The following is a 19,965-nucleotide window of genomic DNA, read 5'->3' on the forward strand; positions in this document are numbered from 1 at the left end:
TTTTTCCACTGTATTCCAGTCAGAATCGCACTTTCTACACCCTGAACACGATTTCAAATCAAAATCTACAAAAGATGTCATGTTTGTGCAACCTGATGTTTGCTTCAGAGAAAAGTCTCGGCCAGATAGTGATACTTGAACAAAAGGACAAATAAGCTAATATTTATTCACACTTCGAATGTCTCAAACAATTCCTGCTCTGAGAAAACGTTTCAGTAGCTAACACCCTTAAGCTGCTTACAAACGATGAGCAACAAGACTGCTTTGGGTCTCGGTGCTGTCTTCACTCAAATTTAGGGATGTTAACCGATGACCGTTTGACCGGTGGTTGACCAAATCAACGTCAACCTGTTAATTTTTTTTTTGGTTGTCGGTTAAAAAAAAAAAAATCCATCGTTTTGAAGCTGCCGATTTTGGAGCGGAGAACCTGGAATTCCGTGTTGTAAACGCTTGGGGCATGCCATGCGGTGTAAGGATGACAGCTGACAAATCAGAAACACCCATTCAGTCATGTCCCGCCCTCCCGCCCCAGTTGAAGACAGCTGACAAATCAGAAACACCCATTCAGTCATGTCCCGCCCTCCCGCTCCAGTTGAAAACAGCTGCCACTCGGCGAGAGAAAAGTGTAGACACAGGCTTTTTAACTTACAAATTAATATTCTTTTTTTTTTTTTTAAATTATTATTAGAAGGCACATGGAGTTTAGTCCTGCCTTGGCCAGTGCATTCTGAAAGTATGTTTCGGTCTGTAGCCAACAATGCATGTTATTGCAGATCATATCTCTCCACACAAACTAAAGGCGCAGATACCGACTTTTTCACGGCTGAATCGTGCAGATCCGATTTTTTTTTTTTGGGGGGGGCGCTGGAGTGTCTGAATAATTTCATCAGAGTAAATTCTGTATTAAAATTACTAAATAAGCAAATGCCGTTGAAATTATTCAGACACTCCAACGCCCCCCCCCCCAAAAAAAAATCGGATCTGCACGATTGAGCCGTGAAAAAGGCGGGATCCGCCAAAAGGCGCGCCGTTTGCATCCCTGTTAAACTCATAGGTTAACCGACTTTAACCGGCTAATGAGGCTCGGTGGTTGGTTTTTTTTAGTTTTTGCCATCCCTACTCAAATTCACCCTTGACCCAGTTTATGCCTCGGTCACAACCGGCTGTACGTGCTCCTACGCCCGGTCTACGTGCAAAAAACGCAAGAAACACACGGAGGGCGTGCGTGTGACGTGCTGATTTTCGAGCCGTAGACTGGCTGCAGAGGTTCTTTGTCATGTCAAACAAACTCTATGAGCGCTTACGTTTTTTTCAGGTTGCAAGACAAACTTACAGCCAACGTGCGTCTTTCTCCACGAACAAAAAACAAACAAACAAACAAAAAAAACGCAGCGATTTGGGAAACGCCAAAAATCGCACGGCCAAAAAAATCGTACGTCCGGTTGTGACCTAGGCTTCACACTGATCTTTTCAAAGCGAAACCAAGACCATTGTATGTGGTGTAGCAAGGATGCACATTTTCTCCAAAAAGGACTACCAAAGGCAAAACGCCTTTTTTTTTTTTTAAATAAACGCTCAAAATATTTGGAAATATTCAGACTGGGCGAGCACGAAATGATCATGTTCTCAAATGCGTCTTGACATGACACCACTTCAACTTGGCAGTTAAAAGGCTAATGATGCATCCATGTTAGGAGTAGAAGCATTGGGTCGTTTCGGATGAAAAGATAACTTTCAGTCCGTTTTATTTCTTCACACGTAGCTGTGAGGCGCCTTCTAATTCCCTGCTTACAAGCGGTAAAAACCCTCAAACGCCCCTCAACTTGAGATTCCAAATGGTCAACTTGGGGTAGTCTTCAACAACCAGTTCCTTCCCCCTTTACGACGCGACATCAAACCAACATGGACGCTAGTAAATACAGTAAAGGAAAAACTTGAGACTGAAAGGTTTTAACAGTCATCCAAATGACTGAACGTAAACATTGCTACAGTAACATGCTAGCTACTATGTTGTTGACATTAGCTAGTGCTAACAGCTAGTACACTGCTACAACACAGACACTGACCCTAATAATACAGTTCTTGGTCATTGCCTGGTAACAGCAAATTTATAACGGGCCATGTCTCAACAGACTAAGAAGTTATTTCAATGACATTTAATAACATTTTGTTTATCCTGAGGACCGAAAGTAAATGAAGATGTGAACAAACATTAGCTGTAATAAGATGGCGACCACCGGCTCCAGGGACGACCCGCTGATGTAGGCATGTTACCCAGCCTGACACAAAATATTTGTAGGCATCCAAACTCTTATACGCTTTCAGATCAATACCTGTGTATGGCGATGGGTTTTTAACGACATAGGTATACAGATCATGTGGGCCGAAGTCAGGTAAAGACGAGGGCTTCGTGTACTTCCGTACGTCAGTGAACAATCCTGGTGGAAGCAGGTAAACGTCGTTCTCTAAGCCTGCTAACCTCAATTTTTGCAAATACCTCTCCCTCTGCTCGCCCTGTAAATGCCCTACGTCGCTGGATAGTGAAGGTGCTTTCTGCATCTCGCTCCTTTTTCTTTTATGTTTTTCGTTTGTCGCCTTCCTCGCATTCAAACTGATTCGAACCAAAGTCCACTACATGTCCAAAATGGCGGTCGCGTTTACAAAGGTCACGTGACTGAAAAGGGTATACCACTATCGTACCGGTATATATGTGAACACAGCTTAAACGTAGCCTGGGAAGTGGTGACGGCTGAAGCTGGGACGACTGCAATGACAGCGTAATGTGATACAAACAAGTAGGAATAACGCCAACAATACAGAAAAAAGGTTTTTCGAACACTTATTCTTTAAAAATACCAAGGACTGTGATTTTGAGGAGATGTGCATGCTTTAATTTCTGCTGCCATCATGCATTATTAATTACTGTGCATCAATTGTGCGTTATAAATCAAATCCTACTGAATCATCATATATCAGAGATATGCTGCAACATCAGCATTAAAAGTAGTTCATGTTTGGAAAAAGATGGTCATGTTAACAAAGGAGAACAGCCCTCGCAGACATTACTCAAAATCATGAGTGTCTGACGATATTGCACATAAATGGAAATAACTTTCAAAATGATAAGCAGAACTTATTTCCCTGTTCTCTCCAGTCAGTGTGTTTACTCAGCAAATAACGGCAGTGCTTTAAAAAAAAAAAAAAGCAGCTATACTTTCGAGAAGTGTCCCAGTCGACAGGTCAAAAGTTGATTCATCATTTCTACCGGGAACGCATCCTGAACTGAAACGAAAAGACCAGATTTAAGTGGATTTAAATGCTCGAGTGAGCCTGTAACGCCAGACATCACGCAACCCAATGTACACTGGGACTTTATAGTGACACAGAAGCGAACGTTATCGAAGAATTAGAGGGCTTTTTTGCTCCAGTCGAGTTCCTGGAGATGTCTAGGATGTGCTGAAGCTGTTCTGTTGGCTCTTTTTGACCCAACGAGTTTAATTTCATCAGCATAATTAGGATCACACTATATAAAATAAATGCTGTTTACTCCCTGCATCGTACCTCCACGTCCTGAAGGCTGAAGTCGTTCTGGTCTTTGAAGGTGGCAGCACCGGCACTGAGCTCCATCAGCATCTTGGCGATTTCGGGCTTTATGGCTGCCGTGAGGCGGCCGGCCGCCTCCATCACATGCTCCTGCACGTCCTTGAGCTGCATGGCAGCTTTGGAGTAGCGCGAGTTGCGAAACACGCTGCCGAAGAGGTCAGTCAAGAAGGCGCTGGCGCGGCAGAAGACGTTCAGAGCATCCAGGTACTTCGAGATCCCTTGCTGGATGTCAGCAATTGCGGTTGTGGCGTTGCCTGTGCCTGAAACATCATGGCAAGTGGAAAGGGTGGAGCCTACAGGTGCCAGCGGGGTCGGGGTGGAGCAGGAAGTCCCGAGAGGGGCACTAAGGGCTCGGCTCAGCTCGGGCAGCGGGTATTGCTGGTGCTGCTGCTGCTGCGCTTTCTGCTTGGACCCGCCAAGCAAGAAGCGTCGCTTGTAGTCCATTTTACTTTCTTGCGCGCTGCAACAATACATAAGTAGTGGACACGGCCAGGAAGTGCCCTTTTCCCACCACAGGCTCGACAAAGACTTTCTCCGTTTGCCTTTATTTTGATTTGGAAATCGATAATGATCTCGGCCTGGATGTAAAGCCTCGGAAACTTTTTTTTTTTTTCCCCTCAAGTAAATTGATAGCTTAAATGCTCCATGAGCCAGAGATATCCTGTCATGTCAGTATTCCTTATTGTGGCGGAGAAGTGATAAAGAGAGAGGGAAGCAAAGTCACGTTAGTTTGACGTCTGAATGAGACGTGCAGCACTGCTGTAGCTCACAACGTGGAGGGGAAAGAAAAAAAAATAATAATCCAACCATAAACAAAATACAGGATCAATGCTATATTATTTTTTGTAATCGAGTTAAAGATAAAATCTCTATCCTTACACCACAAGTAACCATAAATCCTGAAAAAAGTGCATAATATATCCTTCAAACGGAAGTGGAGGGGAAAAAAAAAAAACCTTATAGCTTTATAATGTGTTTCCTTTTTTGTGTATATATAGACCTCTAATAAAAAATAGAAAACTTTTAAAAAGGTGTCAGAAGAAAAAACAAAACAAAACAAAAAAAACCAATCCCACAGTATGATTATGAGAATAGTAACGGTCCACTGGTCAACAGTAAGGAAAGTGAAAAAGCGAATGTCCAGCTACAGGATGATGGAGCCTTGGCACAGACTGAAGACTAGGAGGCTGACAGATCCAGTCTGTCAGAGAGACGACACACCGCTGCTGCTGCTGGGAAACTCATCCAGATCCCGTCTAGAATTCCTCCCCAATGCCCCGGAGGTAGTTTATCTTCAAAGGAAGCATGTGTGTTCGCAGATTTCGTATTCTCCGGGAAAGCGACACAAAGCACAGCGTGTCTAAGGCCTCACGGTCACTTCCTGAGTGAGAGAGAGAGAGAGAGAGAGAGAGAGAGAGAGAGAGAGAGAGAGAGTGTCAAAATGATATCACAGGAAATATGCGCCAACATTCACACCATTTCTCTTACACACACAATGATATTCAGTAGGGCTGTAACAATATGCGTATCGAAATCGCGATACGCAGAGCCACGATCCGTGTCGCGATACAAGAAGGCAGAATCGCGGTACACCCTTTCAAACTTCTCCTCAGCCCAAAAACAGAGGCGCTTCCAAACTTCAATTTATGAATACTTTACTTTTTATTTAAATTACATTTTAAACTTACTTAAATTACTTTTATTTTTTTACATCTATTAGTAAGTCGTTTTTTCGCCGACCTGCGACAATCTTCTGCGAGTCACGCAACGTCCACACTCGCCACTGGCAGAGCGTTCATTTCTTTTAAGTGGCTGCCATTCTGGTTGCGACGCGGGGAGCGAATCTGTAAACAAGCAGCTCATTGGCTGGCTAGGTGTGCCACAAGCCAATCACAATCACTTGACCGGAAAGGCATGCAGTGTTGCCAGATTGGGCGGGTTTAGGTGCTTTTTGGCTGGTTTTGAACATATGTGGAAAACGTTAGCAATATCTGGCAACACTGAAGGCATGTCTGCTTGGGCGGAAGCCTTCTGCGGCAGTTACATTTTGACACGCGAGCAATGTTTCACCATAAAAATTCCGTAATTTCCATCTGTTTTCCGCGATCACAGAAAATCATTGGCCCTATGAGAGTGAGACAGTGAGAGAGCCACCCCCCAAAAAAAATCTTAACGGATTTACACGATTTGGAAAAATGACTTTCAGAACTGAAAAAAAACAGAGCTTCCGGCTCAACAGTATTATTTTGAGAAATAAAACAGTCTTTGGATATACATTTGTTCATTTTTGCATACAGATTACTCATTCTCTGCAGTGGTCTGAATTATTTGTTATTAAATAGTTAATGTAAGTAAGTAAATGTTAATAAGTCAAATTTACTACTTTAAAAATACATTTTAAAAAAAATCGTGGGTGTATCGAATCGTGGGTCAAAAATCGCGATACAAATCGAATCGTGAGTTGGGTGTATCGTTACAGCCCTAATATTCAGTAATGTATATTGTTTAATAAAGCAATGCTGGCATTCAAAGCATAGCTCCAATAAAACTCATTCAGGTCAAAGGTCATTACAAACCTTGCACTGGCTTTTTTTTTGGGGGGGGGGGGGGGGGGGGGAGCCTAAGACTTGAGTAACCATAGAAACATGACGTCATTTCCTGGTCCAGGCTGTGCTAGATGCTTTGCTTCAGAAACCCACGACACACACGACATATCAGGACACGGAGCCGCTTCGAGACCGAACCAAAGTGTCCCATTGTTCAGACACACTGATGATCTGTACACAGAGAATCAATACCACCATTCAACCCATTTCCACCACTGCCACTCTGACATCCCAGCACCAAAAAAAAAAAAAAAAAAAAAAACCACCAGCGCCGAATTTGCATACATGGAAATAGAAAAAGGCGACATTTACATTTATTCATGCGGCAGATGCTTTTATCCAAAACGGAGACGGGAAATGATTCAAGCCTACAGCTGAGCTCACGAGGTGAAAGGTTGAGCAGTGGTTCTCACGACACTGAGCCTTAGTGAAATCCCACTGCTTTCTTCTTCCTATAGACAAAGTACCAGAACTTTTAGCACCACGAGTCTGGAAATGTGCTTTCTCTATTGGCCAGCACAAAATGTTCCAGCTCCCCCCTTCTCTCCAAAAAGGCTCAAGTATAATATCTGAACAGCAGAAATGATCATTTTTACAGCTCTCACACAGCACCGCTTTCGAAACCTATAATACACCAAGGTTTGAAGGTTTTTTTTTTTTGTTGTTCAAGCGCAAACTAGGCGATGATCATGATAAATTATTTCACAATACGCATACATGTCAACCTATACGGAATGTCCGTATTTTATACGGATTTGATTCAATAAACGTAGTATACGGGCGTATAAATAAAGTTATACGGATTCTTTAAAAAAACTTCAATATTTAGAGCTATAATCAATTCCCACGATGATAAAAGAGCGCATAACATTTACAAACCGTACTGTACACCACAGACAGCCAGTAAAGAGTCTTATGAAATCGCGCGTTATCTTGTGCTAGCGAGACTTCGTTCCACTTTTGATCATGCGCACACCGCATTGCGAGAATCCCGCCAACCGTGAAGTCATAGACATATAAACATAGACGCCGTCTTCTGCGTAGAATCATACGTCATCCTCGCCGCCACATTGGATGTGGCAAAGTGGAGATTCTTCACCCGTCTCTGGTATAGAGGTTTTCGACCCACGTGACCGTCGCCATGTCAACAAGTAGCCGGAGCCATTTTGACGGTCACAAATATGGCGACTACCGGTAGCGATACACTGTTGATCATGACGAAGTCTCATTGTCGAGTATTTTATCTGGCCTAGATGACGCGAGTAAGAAGCGATATCACCAGAAAATCAATGATGCTGGTGTACGTGATCCGTACACGTTACCAGGCTATCGTTTTTTGGCTTTGCAGCGGTGCAGCGTGGGTGATCTTCCTGACCTGCAGTCAGGCGTGTGGGAAATACCAGGGAAAAAACATAAAAGAAAAAGGAGCGAGATGCAGAAAACACCTTCACTATCCAGCGACGTAGGGCATTTACAGGGCGAGCAGAGGGAGAGGTATTTGCAAAAATTGAGGTTAGCAGGCTTAGAGAACGACGTTTACCTGCTTCCACCAGGACTGTTCACTGACAGCTAAGGTTTGTTCACATTTTCATTTACTTTCGGTCCTCAGGATAAACAAAATGTTATTAAATGTCATTGAAATAACTTCTTAGTCTGTTGAGACATGGCCCATTATAAGTTTTTCCTTTACTGTATTTACTAGTTTACTGAGCTAGCGCGCTCGGGCAGGCTGGGAGCGAGCGCGCTAGCTCGGGCAGGCTGGGAGCTAGCGCGCTCGCTCCCAGCCTGCCCGAGCTAGCTAGCTCAGTAAACTAGTAAATACAGTAAAGGAAAAACTTGAGACTGAAAGGTTTTAACAGTCATCCAAATGACTGAACGTAAACATTGCTACAGTAACATACTAGCTACTGTTGTTGACATTAGCTAGCTTGACCTTCAAAATGGCGGACACCGGGGCGTCACGTCACCTGTGACGTCACGTCGAAATCCTCTATAGCGTCTAGACAGTAGCCGAGAATAAAGATGCCTCATTCATGTGCTGCGTTTAACTGTACCAACAGGTTTACCGTCCAAACGAGATCACATGGGATTACCTTTCACAGGTGAGACTGGAAAAATACTTTTCATTTTATTTGGTCATAACGTAATTTTACGAACAGATTTTCCGGCTAATATGAAGTCTCGTGCATAATAGCCGCTCGGTGAAACCTGTCTCCAAACAACGAAGTATTTCCTTCGTAACTACGCTGATAACACTGTTTTTGTCGAACACTGGAGCTTTGTATTCATTCTGAAGGTTTATTGTTATTAATATTGAATAAAAAGTAACTGGGATACATCATTGTTAATTATCATTCAAATTTTAGGCAAATTATTTTAATTTGCATCTTATACGGATTTTATAAGGGAAATACGGATTTTGGAGGTTGGTTATACAGGTTTGATTGACCAAAGGTTGACATGTATGAATACGCATCCGAGATAAGCGCACTTGATTGCCATCTTCCCGTCCAAAGTATCTGGGCGTAGCCTTGTATTCTAATATGCACTCTTGATCATCTTCCTGTCCAAAGTACTATTCAGACGAGATCATTTCTGGATATTTATCAATGACGTAAATGTTGCTGTAGGACATGTGTAGTAATTATGATTGATTTGCATGTGATAAGCAATGCATACAGCACAGAGGTGGGGGTGTCTTCAAAATATAGAGTCACAAAAATAAATAAATAAATCCCACGCACCTTATTTTAATACAAACTCACGGCTCTGGTCCGTGCTGTCGGGGGCGCGGCTGCGAGAGCACTCGATCATTCATAATTCACATGACCATAGCATTGTCTATATTTTATTGTTGTGTGCTTTAAACTTTGATGACAGGAAAAGAGTATGCACTTCCTGGAGTGTATTAATACTAAAAGATAAAGCACCACACCTCAGGACAGGATATAATAGGCCAGGGAAGCCATGACCTAATGGTTAGAGAAGCAGTTTTGGGATCAAAAGGTCACCAGTTCGATTCCCTGAACGAGCAAGAATGGCTGAAGTGCCCTTGACCTAGGCAAGACACCTAACCTCCAACTGCTCCAAGTATGTTGTACGTTACTCTGGATAAAAGTGTCTGCTAAATGCCATTAACGTAACGTAATGCTCCGTGTTATCTAGGCAGATTCTACCGTAACTGGATCCATTAACCACTTGCCCACAAAATAAGAAATTTTTCTTGTCCTTTTTTCAGTGAGGTAATATTTTCAAGATTGAAAATATGGTATTCGGTCTTCTAAAACAGCACGTCATTTAAAAATACACCGAGTATATCAATAAAAGATTTTTAAAGAATAAAGTTCTATTTCTTTGACATATCTGACAGACATAACTCCCATTTTAAAAATCCCTTTCATTATCTCTGTTGCTATCGTCAGTGAATTTCTGTCAGATGACCTGACGATAGACTCGGCCGTTATGGATCTTTGGTAGTTATCGTGTGGAAGTAGGCTTTATCATTTTTGGGTGTCGACAGATAGAGTTGAAATAGATTAACAGCGAAAAAACTATTTCGTTCACGAGAGAAGCCCACAGTTATTTTTAAAAAATGCTATCGTCAGTCTGTCAGTCAAATGCACCTGACGATAGCGAAATTCAAGCCCTCACCACGCACATGTTGACTGACGCAAAGAGGAAATTCTACTGCGCGTGATTTTTGTGACAGCAGACATTTACTTCCGGGCAAGACTTGGAGTTCTGACAGCTAGATTTCATCAAATAAATCAAGGTAAGATTTTCAGTCAGCTATCCTGACGATAGAAATTTTTGACAATAGAAACATTGAGAATATATTTGTGCATTCGTATTTAAAATTTTCTGGAGGAAAACTATCGCAAGTTGAGATAAATCAGAGCCGCTTGCGACCCTTTCAGCCGACAGGCCATTTCAATGTGTTATTTCCCCGCGAAAGTGACCCAGTCGTGTCTATCGTCACTGTTCTGACAATTATTGATGATATTTCAATTTTGAAAATAAATTTTATTTTATTTGGTTCTAGTGATGAGGTATTTAATATTATTACTAAATTTGTCAGATTAATAATGTAAGAAACAGTTTTGTTGCTATTGTCATCTAGAGTGTCTGTCAGAATATGATGGTAGACGTTAGTTTGTCTGTCAGATTTTGATGATAGAAACCGATGTGTTTCTATTGTCATTTACCATGTCGGTCATGTCAGGCTTTTATTAATTAGGCTACGTTCACTCTGCAGGCTGAAGTGACTCAAATCCGATCTTTTCGCCCATATGTGACCTGTATCCGATCTTTTATTGACAATATGAACGACACGGATCCGATTTTTTCAAATCCGACCCAGGCCGTTTGGATATGTGGTCCTAATTCCGATTCCTATCCGATCTTTTCATATGCGACTTCAGTCTGAACCGCCAGGTCGCATTCATCCGACTTACACGTCATCAACAAGCCACAAACGTCACTATTCTGCGCTGAAGTAGGCGGCGGGTCTCTCAAAAAAAGTTACAACAACATGGCACATAATCACGGGCGCAGATAGAGGGTGGGACTCGTCCCACCCAGATTTAAATTCACCTCGCTCGGTCCCCCCCACTTATAGGGAGGAAAAAACGTCTATGCTGTCTTTCTTTGCATAAGGCAAACCTCACGGAAAAATCAAAAGACTAATTACCATTCGGTTTATTGAGGTGCACAGCAGTGTATACATAGTTGCAACAACTCACATAAAACAGACTGATATTCGGTTGGTTGAGCTGCGCAGACTGCACAGGTTGCGAGCTCGAGCTTGGTTGCTATGGTTACTAACAACAAGTTTGACAGGCATATCGGGGTTGGGGTTGGTTTGCTGGCAGCTTTGTCCCCCCCCAGTTTTTTGTCCCTCCCAGTTCAAAAAACGTATCTGCGCCCCTGCGCATGACATCAATGCGAGGGACGCTTCGGGCTGTGAAGGTTCTGAATCTTCTCAATGGAAGGACGCAGAGGTTAGGGAGCTGATTTCCATTTGGGGGGATGCAGCTATTCAAGCTAGATTGGATGGGTCATACCGCAACCGGGCGGTTTTACTTCCGTAAACACTGGCCGTGCTCACTGCGTGTGACGTCGTCGTATCCTGCAATGCGCATGCGGAACACTTTTAGGTCGCTTTTCGTTCATACTGAGGATCACATACAAGTCGCATATATTTGTTAATGTGAACGACCTCACAAAAAAATCGGATTTCACAAAAAAATCGGAATTGAGCATTAAGCCTTGCAGTGTGAACGTAGCGTTAGTTACCAGGACTACTGTCCTAAAATTTACTGTGAATGTCCAAGACCCCAAATGCTACTAGAAAAACTTAATAGAATGATCAAAATAATCAATTCAGCAATTTAAAGAGATGGGACTTAACTGGCCTCTGTTATGGTAGAATCTGCCTCTAGAGACCCGTCTTTTCAACGACCAATACGAGGACGGGCTTCAAAATTCCTATTAGGGAAAATTATGATGAAACAAAAACAAGCACTGGCAGATCAAAACAAATGCCAGTAGACGAATGGGGACCCCGAACCACACAGTAACTCTGCATCCTACGTGTGTTTCTCTCCGGTCCAATGTTTGCTCCGCCTTACTTCTGAGGCGGGACGTGATTTGCTGCTCAGAACCGACGGCGCGCTCCCATTGGCCAACGCGCAGCACGGCAACCAACCATAGTCCTTGTTTCGTACTACACCCAGGTTCAGCTGTCGCAACAGAATAAAGGTTAGCCTCCGCAAACAACTTAGCGTCTGGACATTGGACCGCCTTGCTCATCTAAGCTACGCCAAGATAGCCATTGAGGACTTCTCATTTGAGGGACTTTTCATGCAACCTCATCTGAGGCGTGTGTGAAATCTCTAATATTTACACATGCTCAATATGTACATATTGAAAGGTTAGCTTGTGTGGTTGGGAAATCCATTACCGATTTACCACAGCATACTAATCAGGACTGGGCATTGCAAAATCAGGCACAAAGGCTACATGCACTAGAAAGAATTTTCCTGAAATTATTTGAGTCAGCTGATTCCTTCTTCAGAAATTCACTACCTAAAACACCTTGAGCTTCTCACAACTGCTTTTTCATGCACCAGAGGGCCACAAATTTGCTTCAATATTTCAAATTTTCCTAGAGGACCATGCCCCCGGACCCCCCAGCAGTTCTTCGCTTGGCCATCAGACACCCTTCTCTCCATTTCTAGACAACACGCTGATGTAACGTAATGCACTTGACAACTGCAGAATGTTAACAGAAAGTTAGTTAGGTTGGTTTTTACTTTTTACAGCCTCACTGAGGCTACGTTTACATTAGACCGTATCTGTCTCGTTTTCTTTGCAGATGCACTGTCCGTTTACATTAAACCACCTGGAAAAGCCGGGAAACGGGAATCCGCCAGCGTCCACGTATTCAATCTAGATCGTGTCAGCTCCGGTGCTGTGTAAACATTGAGAATACGCAGATACGCTGTGCTGAGCTCTAGCTGGCGTCGTCATTGGACAACGTCACTGTGACATCCACCTTCCTGATTCGCTGGCGTTGGTCATGTGACGCGACTGCTGAAAAACGGCGCGGACTTCCGCCTTGTATCACCTTTCATTAAAGAGTATAAAAGTATGAAAATACTGCAAATACTGATGCAAATACTGCCCATTGTGTAGTTATGATTGTCTTTAGGCTTGCCATCCTTCCACTTGCAAGTAGTAAGTGATCTGCGCTGGGATCACACACACAGCGGCTCAGTCCCGAATCGTGGCTTGTGCACTTCACTCGCGTGCTCTGTGAGCTGCGCAGGGCCGGAGTGCGCACCCTCCAGAGGGCACTCGCTGTTCAGGGCGGAGTGATTTGGAGCGCAGGATGCCTGCGGAGCCGAGCGTATCCGCGTATTGGTGTTGCTGTGTGCACGGCTAACGGTTTTAGTGTAAACGCGAATCGTTTTAAGAACGTTAATCTGATGATCCGCTGATTCGACGTAATGTAAACGTAGCCTGAGTCTGTCCAAGAGTGAACACTTTGTTTTGAAGACAGCCAAGTGTAGAGATGAAAGTGGAGCAAAGAAAAAAAAATCCTGAACTTTTGAAAGTCAAACTAAGATATGGGGGGGGGTGTCAGGGTCGGGGGGCTACGTCTCCCGAAAAAATTTTAATAACAAAACACACAAAACCCTGCATTCTAGTGCATTAGTACTTATATCCACTAAAACAAGTTATAACTTTTAAGCCTTTTTCTTTCATGTACACTAATGATTAACATGTCAAAAAGATCAAATTTAATTCCCCGAGTTAATGAGTAATTTTCAGGAGTGCGTTTAGAAAACGCGGTGATTTTCCTGCCTACGCACTTCATTACTTTGAAAAATATCAGACAGTTGAAGGTAAACTCAGCAAAATCCCAAAACCGTACTGTTAAAAAGTAAAGGTCTGTTAGAGTTTCTAAAGCTTTCAGGTTTCAATGTTGGGGACATTGACAGGCTTTCGTCTAAACCGGGGAACAGGGGCGCTGCGCCCTCTTACCGAAATGCCGATTGAACCCCAAGTCACACTAAAGGCCAATTTATGCTGACAACCCAGTCCTCGCAGACGGTGTCGCAGATAGTGTCTGCGTAGCCCCCCAACCTTCGCAGACGCTCTGCGCACACCTCCCAAAAATTGTGACCACCGCAGAAGCCTCGCAGACAAGAGGGCTCTGATTGGTCCACTCTACATCCGCTGTACACGCACTTCCGCTTCACTACTTTCCCGGTTTGTTTTGTTTTCACGACCGGCATTTTTAAAAACACGAGCGAAGATGGAGCAGCACGAAGAGCGGTTGATTGAGGAAGTACGTACATCTATACGACTCCAGTTCTAGTCATTATAAAAAAAAAAAGTTCTAGTCATAAGTAACCGGAGGATAAACACTCCACTAACCACACCCACCAACTACTCCTAGCGACTTCGCGCCCCCTTGCGTTGTGCCGGTGAATAACATCGCGCACGCCTATACTCCCCGCTCAACAATAAATTACAACTATCTGCGAAAAGCCATCTGCGAAAGCCTTGTCGCAAGAGCATGCAGAGGCCTTTAGGCCATGCACTTATATGCTACTGCACAACATGCAATCTTTCTCAAAACGATCTTTTCTCCGTGAAAACATCCCAGCAACACCATGTGACAATGTGTCTGATCATCAAATACTCCAAAAATATTCCAATCATAGTAGATACACCGCCAGACGGTGCAAAAACAATCCGAATTGGCGTTCTCCAGACTGAGGCGCCATGTTGTTTAGTTGTTTACTTGTCGCGGCTGCTCTCGTGAGATTTGACATGGGTTACGTACAAGGTCAGCTGACTTGTAGAGCGAGATTTCTCGAGACTCGATGACCTTTCGCCCACCGGCGCGGGAGCTTTTGACAGAAGTAGTTCGCGAGTTGTTTTTGTTGACATTTGGGCATTTAAAGATGTCATCCCGCGGCACGAAACGGAAGAAAGCCAAAGACTGTCCAGGGCAGAAGATGATTACTTCTTTCTTTTTCAATGTTGACAAACAATTTGTTACAATTTCCCTCTCAGATAGCCTCAGAATGTCCCATTGGAGCCTCAATTTTTTTCAAAGGCTTCGCACGGCGGAGGGGGGGACGGACACCCGGCACCATCCCACCCGCTTCGCTCCCTCGCCATGGTGAGCGCCCTCATACTAAATTTTTCTAGAAAAACCCCTGATTGATAAACGACGCTCAATCTTTTAGTAGAGTTGTGCGTTTGCGTAAGCTAAAGTGAACTAAGCATTTCCAATTCATATTTATGCGAGTTGAAGCCAATTGTTTACATTAGTTCGTATTGTCTGTAAATTTAGACACACCAATGAAAACCAAATTTCTCATATAAATCAGGGGCGTAGCGAGGATTTTTCAGGGTGTGTGCGTCACACACTGACTGGCAGCCTGAGTGCATTATGTAACAAAAAATAAATTACCATAGCTAGTTTTAGGTAGCTTAGAAACCGGCTCTTCCATTATTGCTGTTTCTTCTACGTTTTCTTGATGATGTGTTCTAGAAACGGCACTAAAACTTAGCTTCGAAGCCACAAAATGCAACTTTGATGGAAAAAATATATAATAAATTGCTTACCTCTCTTCACGTCGAAAGAAGGAGGAAAGTTTTGCTTGTTTTGACATGGCGAATTATTAACACAAGAGGAAAGACTTGTGATTTGCAACTAAAAAGACTGCAGCTACACTGGCAGCCTGATCATGCTTTCTAGTGCGATCGTGTTGCGCAGAACGGTGTCAGTCCTGCGCGCCTTAGCTCGTGCACCTGAAGGCGCGCTCCGGCACGCGCGCCGTTAACAAAGAGCATCTGTCTTTAATCAATGAACTATGTTTGGGCTATTTAAGGACTGCGCCCATGCAAGGACGATGCAAAGTATTACGCCGCGTCTAGGAACGCGAAAAATCCGAAAAATAAATTTCTCCATTCGGGAAACCGGAGATTTTCAAGAGTTGTGTCAAATATCCGGCTTTCCTTTCACCTATACAAGTGAGCAGAAGAAGAGACGACAGCTTTGTAATTAGTTAAGGTAAAACTTACATTGGGGGGGGGATCATGGTAAATCTATACTTTTTTTTTTTTTAAGTGACCCGTTATTAATACTTCCTTCTGCACATCGTATCCCCAGAACGAACAGTAACCTCAGTGGAAAAAGCAATCGTTTTGTTTCTCAATACTTTTTTTTTTTTTAAATTAACTGCGACCGCAATGGAAAAATGGACACCAAACCCCTGCTTGGAAAAACACACTGGCGGGTGTGTTATGATGTGATGCACATGGCTCTGTGTGAATCGTGCTGCTGGTTGGAGATGAAGCTTGAGAGGGAAACAAATGGGAAAGAAAAATACACTCGTTTCCTGAGGATGCGTCTGGTTGACGTCGGCCCTCCGCTCCAGGCATCGTCGTAGTTACACTGAGCTAACATTCCTGTACGCCACATAGCTTGATCTCCAAACCTCGCTTCCTTTGACAAAGTGTACGTGTGAGAGAGAAAGTGTAACAGAGACAGAGTCATAATAAACAAACACTGAAAAGTTTCATCATGTACTGGAGGTCCCATGGATTACCACAGCTCGTCTCCGTGTCTGTGTGTGTAGGGCGGAGGTGACGACAAACAGCAATCTTGATTCCAACACCAGTGCAAACAGATCCATGTGTTTACCCAGCCTGGCCATTATGCCACCTCGGCTACAGCGTGTCAAGAGGCTCTTTGCTGAACAACTCTCCCTCCTCAAAAGCAAACTTCCCCCACCACCTCACCTCTCTCGAAATGCGCAGATGGAAAGTGAGTGATGGGGGTCGATTTCAAGGCTTTGAAATAAAGCTCCTGCTTGTAAATCTGACAGATTAATAGCCACTCCAGGCGTACCCACAAGCCCAGCAAAAGAGCCCTGAGGCCTGAACTTACTTGCAAGCACTACTTGGATTCTTCTCAAGAAAAAGATCCGATTGAGAAAGTGAAGTGCACATGGGCGAATAAGGAAGTCTCATGATTGCTCATGTGTGCCCTGAAGGTCTCGGGTTAAATAATAATAATAAAATAATAATAGCCACGCTGTAACCAATTGTGAAAAAAAGGTTACACAGTTGAAGACAATGAGAACGTGTCCCAATTACACAACCGGACGCAGTGTGCATCGCAGAACAGCTTTAACATATCAAAATCGCCAAATATGTACTGAAATTTATTTTTTTCGCGGTCTGGTTTCCATCAAATCGTGCGCTCCGATTGGCTCGCAAGCGATCCGGAATCCTACGATCCGGACCCCAGTTACGGACCTTTGACGACTCACTCGCTCACAACAAACATAGTAGCAATTTTTGCCAACATTTATTTTCGCATTTCTCAGTATAGCAGCATTAATTTTATATCATGGATAGCGATAACAACAGTGTTCACAGCGAAAAGCGAGTTTTACTACCCTGAGGAAGATGAAATAAAAGAAAACATTTCAGGAGAAAGCTGAAAACCTGAAACTGTTGCTAACACCAAGCAAAAACATGGCTGAATCCTGAATGACTTATACTATTTTTGCATAAATAGAGGACTACATAGGCAGCAAAATATACTTTTTTTTTTCCCTGCCATGGAAGTGCCACTTGTATACCGAGGAGGAAGCCATTTGCATTACAGCCATGAATGAGGATTCAAAACGCCAGCTCGCCTTGGCTTTGTTTTCCCTTTTGGGCGCGCTCATTTTCTGTTAGAATTTGGTCAAGAAAAAAATAATTATTATTTACCAGCTTAAGGTCGGTCCGTATCGTGAAATACTGTAACTTTGGCCTTAAATACTGACCTTGGCCCAGAGGCCTCGGTCAGTATTTTCAAGACCTCTGTCACTATTTCACGATATGGACCGACCTTAAAGTGCCATTCCACCATTGGATGTATTCTTTGGCATAAAATACAATATATTTTATGACAACATGACTAGACAGAAATCTTTTAGCTTCAAAATGATATATCAAACATAATGTTTGACAACGACAAGTATATTAATTTTGCGACCAAAGTCACCTACCCTTTTAATTTCCGCGCGGTAGTGAAACGTGATGTCATCGGCAGGTTCCCCTTCTTGTGTACCACGTGTCGGTCTATTTTTAGACCAGGAAACCCCTAAAGTGAGAGAGTCATTTCTCCTCGTATATGGGGGCCAAAAAAATTGCGAAAAATTTTGAGTTAATCTTTCAGTTAGCTAGATTTATTGGTATTAGCTAGATTTATTGGTATTATTTTTATCACGTTCTATCCGCCATTGCTGATAATATGTGCCACGTCACGTGGTACACAAGAAGGGGAACCTGCCGATGACATCACGCGCGGAAATTAAAAGGGTAGGTGACTTTGGTCGCAAAATTAATATACTTGTCGTTGTCAAAAAATTATGTTTGATATATCATTTTGAAGCTAAAAGATTTCTCTATCTAGTGATACCATTTATATATGTTGTCAAAATATATTGCATTTTATGCCAAAGAATACATCCAATGGTGGAATGGCACTTTAAGCTGGTAAATAATATACGTATCATAAAACGCACCATGACTAATAACTAACGGGTTTAACAATACATTGTAAATTAATTCGGAAAAACCCATTTGGGAGAATTAATAAAGGTTTATTTTTTTCGCGGTCCAAATCCTGCACTCTGGCTGGCGAGCGGGTCCATATCCTACGGTACGGACCCCAGTCACGGACCCCGGTTATGGACCTCTGGCGACTCGCTCGTTCACAACAACAACAAACATGGTAGCATTTTTGTCAACATTTATCTTTTTTTTTTTATAAGATTTATTTATAAGATTATCAAAAATCTTATAAATTTTTGCCAGCATTTCTCAGTATAATAGCATTAATTTTACATCATGGATAGTGATAACAGTCTTCACAGCGAAAGCAAGTTTTATTACCCTGAGGAAGAAGAAATAAAACATTTCAGGAGAAAGCTAAAACCTCTAACTGTTGCTAATGCCGAGCAAAAACATGGCTAAATCCTGAATGACTCCTATTTGTATAAATAGGGGACTACATAGGCAGCAAAATGCAGTTGTTTTCCTGCCATGGAAGTGCACTTGTATACCGAGGAGGAAGCCATTTGCATTTCAGCTGTGAATGAGGATTCAAAATGGCGGCTCGGCTCAGTTTTCCCTTTCGGGCGCTCTCGTTTTCTGTTAGAATTTGGTAAAGAAAAAAAATTATTTACCAGCTTAAGGTCGGTCCGTATGGTGAAATACCGTGACCTCGGCCTTGAATACTGACCTCGGCCCAGAGGACCTCGGTCACGGTATTTCACCATACGGACCTCCCAGCTGGTAAATAACATATGTATTGTATATATTGTAATGTGATGCTTCAAAAATATGACGACGTGCATCACGAAAGTGTGCTATTAAATCATACATGCAATGCAGTTGCACTGTTTGAACATCAGGGGTCCCAATTTGTGCGACCCATAGAGTTAAAAGATACAACGTACACGCTGGTCAGGTGATCATGCTCTTTCGTGGAGAGCTTGTGAGATCTGCACTTGTGAAGGGACTGAAAGCACTGGACTGCAACAAACACGCATGATACGTTATACGACCACGTTCTAACGATTAAAAAGAGCTCTCGAGTAGCTTATAAACAACTCCAAAGGCAGCGGAAACCAGACATTTCTCGACATGCTCCATGTCTGCTACAGAGCTCATTCGGTTTCAGTCGATCGTTTTCCACAGGTCGGACACTTTGCTCAAATTTTTGGAGGAATTTATAAATCTGTTTATTTTTATAATATGGTGACTCTATAGTACATTTTATTTACAATGTTAAACCTCCATTTGTAGCTTTTTAAAATTTATTTAGCTTTACACAGACAAGAAGGCACAATGTTTTGCACTGTTAATTAACAAATAAAAACAGTCAAAATATTCCGGGAATCAAAATTGTGAAGTCAGTATTGTGAATCGAATCATTACTGGAGTGCATCATGACACCTCTACTGACGAATGATGCATTCCATGTCAGTAGATACAGGAGCTGGAGTGTTTAAAGGACAATAGGGGAATCAATACTGATGTGACTGACTGCACTTTCTTTGTCGTGCTGCAGAGAGAATTAGTGCCAGCACCCAAACAAACAAACCACTGTGTGTGTGTGTGTGTGTGTGTGTGTGTGTGTGTGTCGGGGGGGGATCAAAACAGCTTGAGC

The 19,965-nt window shown here is 42.8% G+C and overlaps 1 protein-coding gene across 4 annotated transcripts in view; it reads right to left on the reverse strand.

The window, feature by feature from the left end:
• LOC132888128 (granule associated Rac and RHOG effector protein 1-like) overlaps positions 1 to 19,965 on the reverse strand; it is a 140,108-nt gene that overhangs the window by 59,996 nt on the left and 60,147 nt on the right. For all 4 annotated transcript variants that reach the window (XM_060924142.1, XM_060924143.1, XM_060924144.1 and 1 more), the window contains exon 2: positions 3,562 to 4,984. In XM_060924142.1, coding sequence (XP_060780125.1) covers positions 3,562 to 4,077 — 516 coding nt within the window. In that variant the 5' untranslated portion in view covers positions 4,078 to 4,984. The remainder of the gene's footprint in view (positions 1 to 3,561; positions 4,985 to 19,965) is intronic.

The sequence above is a fragment of the Neoarius graeffei genome, chromosome 6 (assembly GCF_027579695.1).
Source record: "Neoarius graeffei isolate fNeoGra1 chromosome 6, fNeoGra1.pri, whole genome shotgun sequence".
Classification (NCBI taxonomy): Eukaryota; Metazoa; Chordata; class Actinopteri; order Siluriformes; family Ariidae; genus Neoarius; species Neoarius graeffei.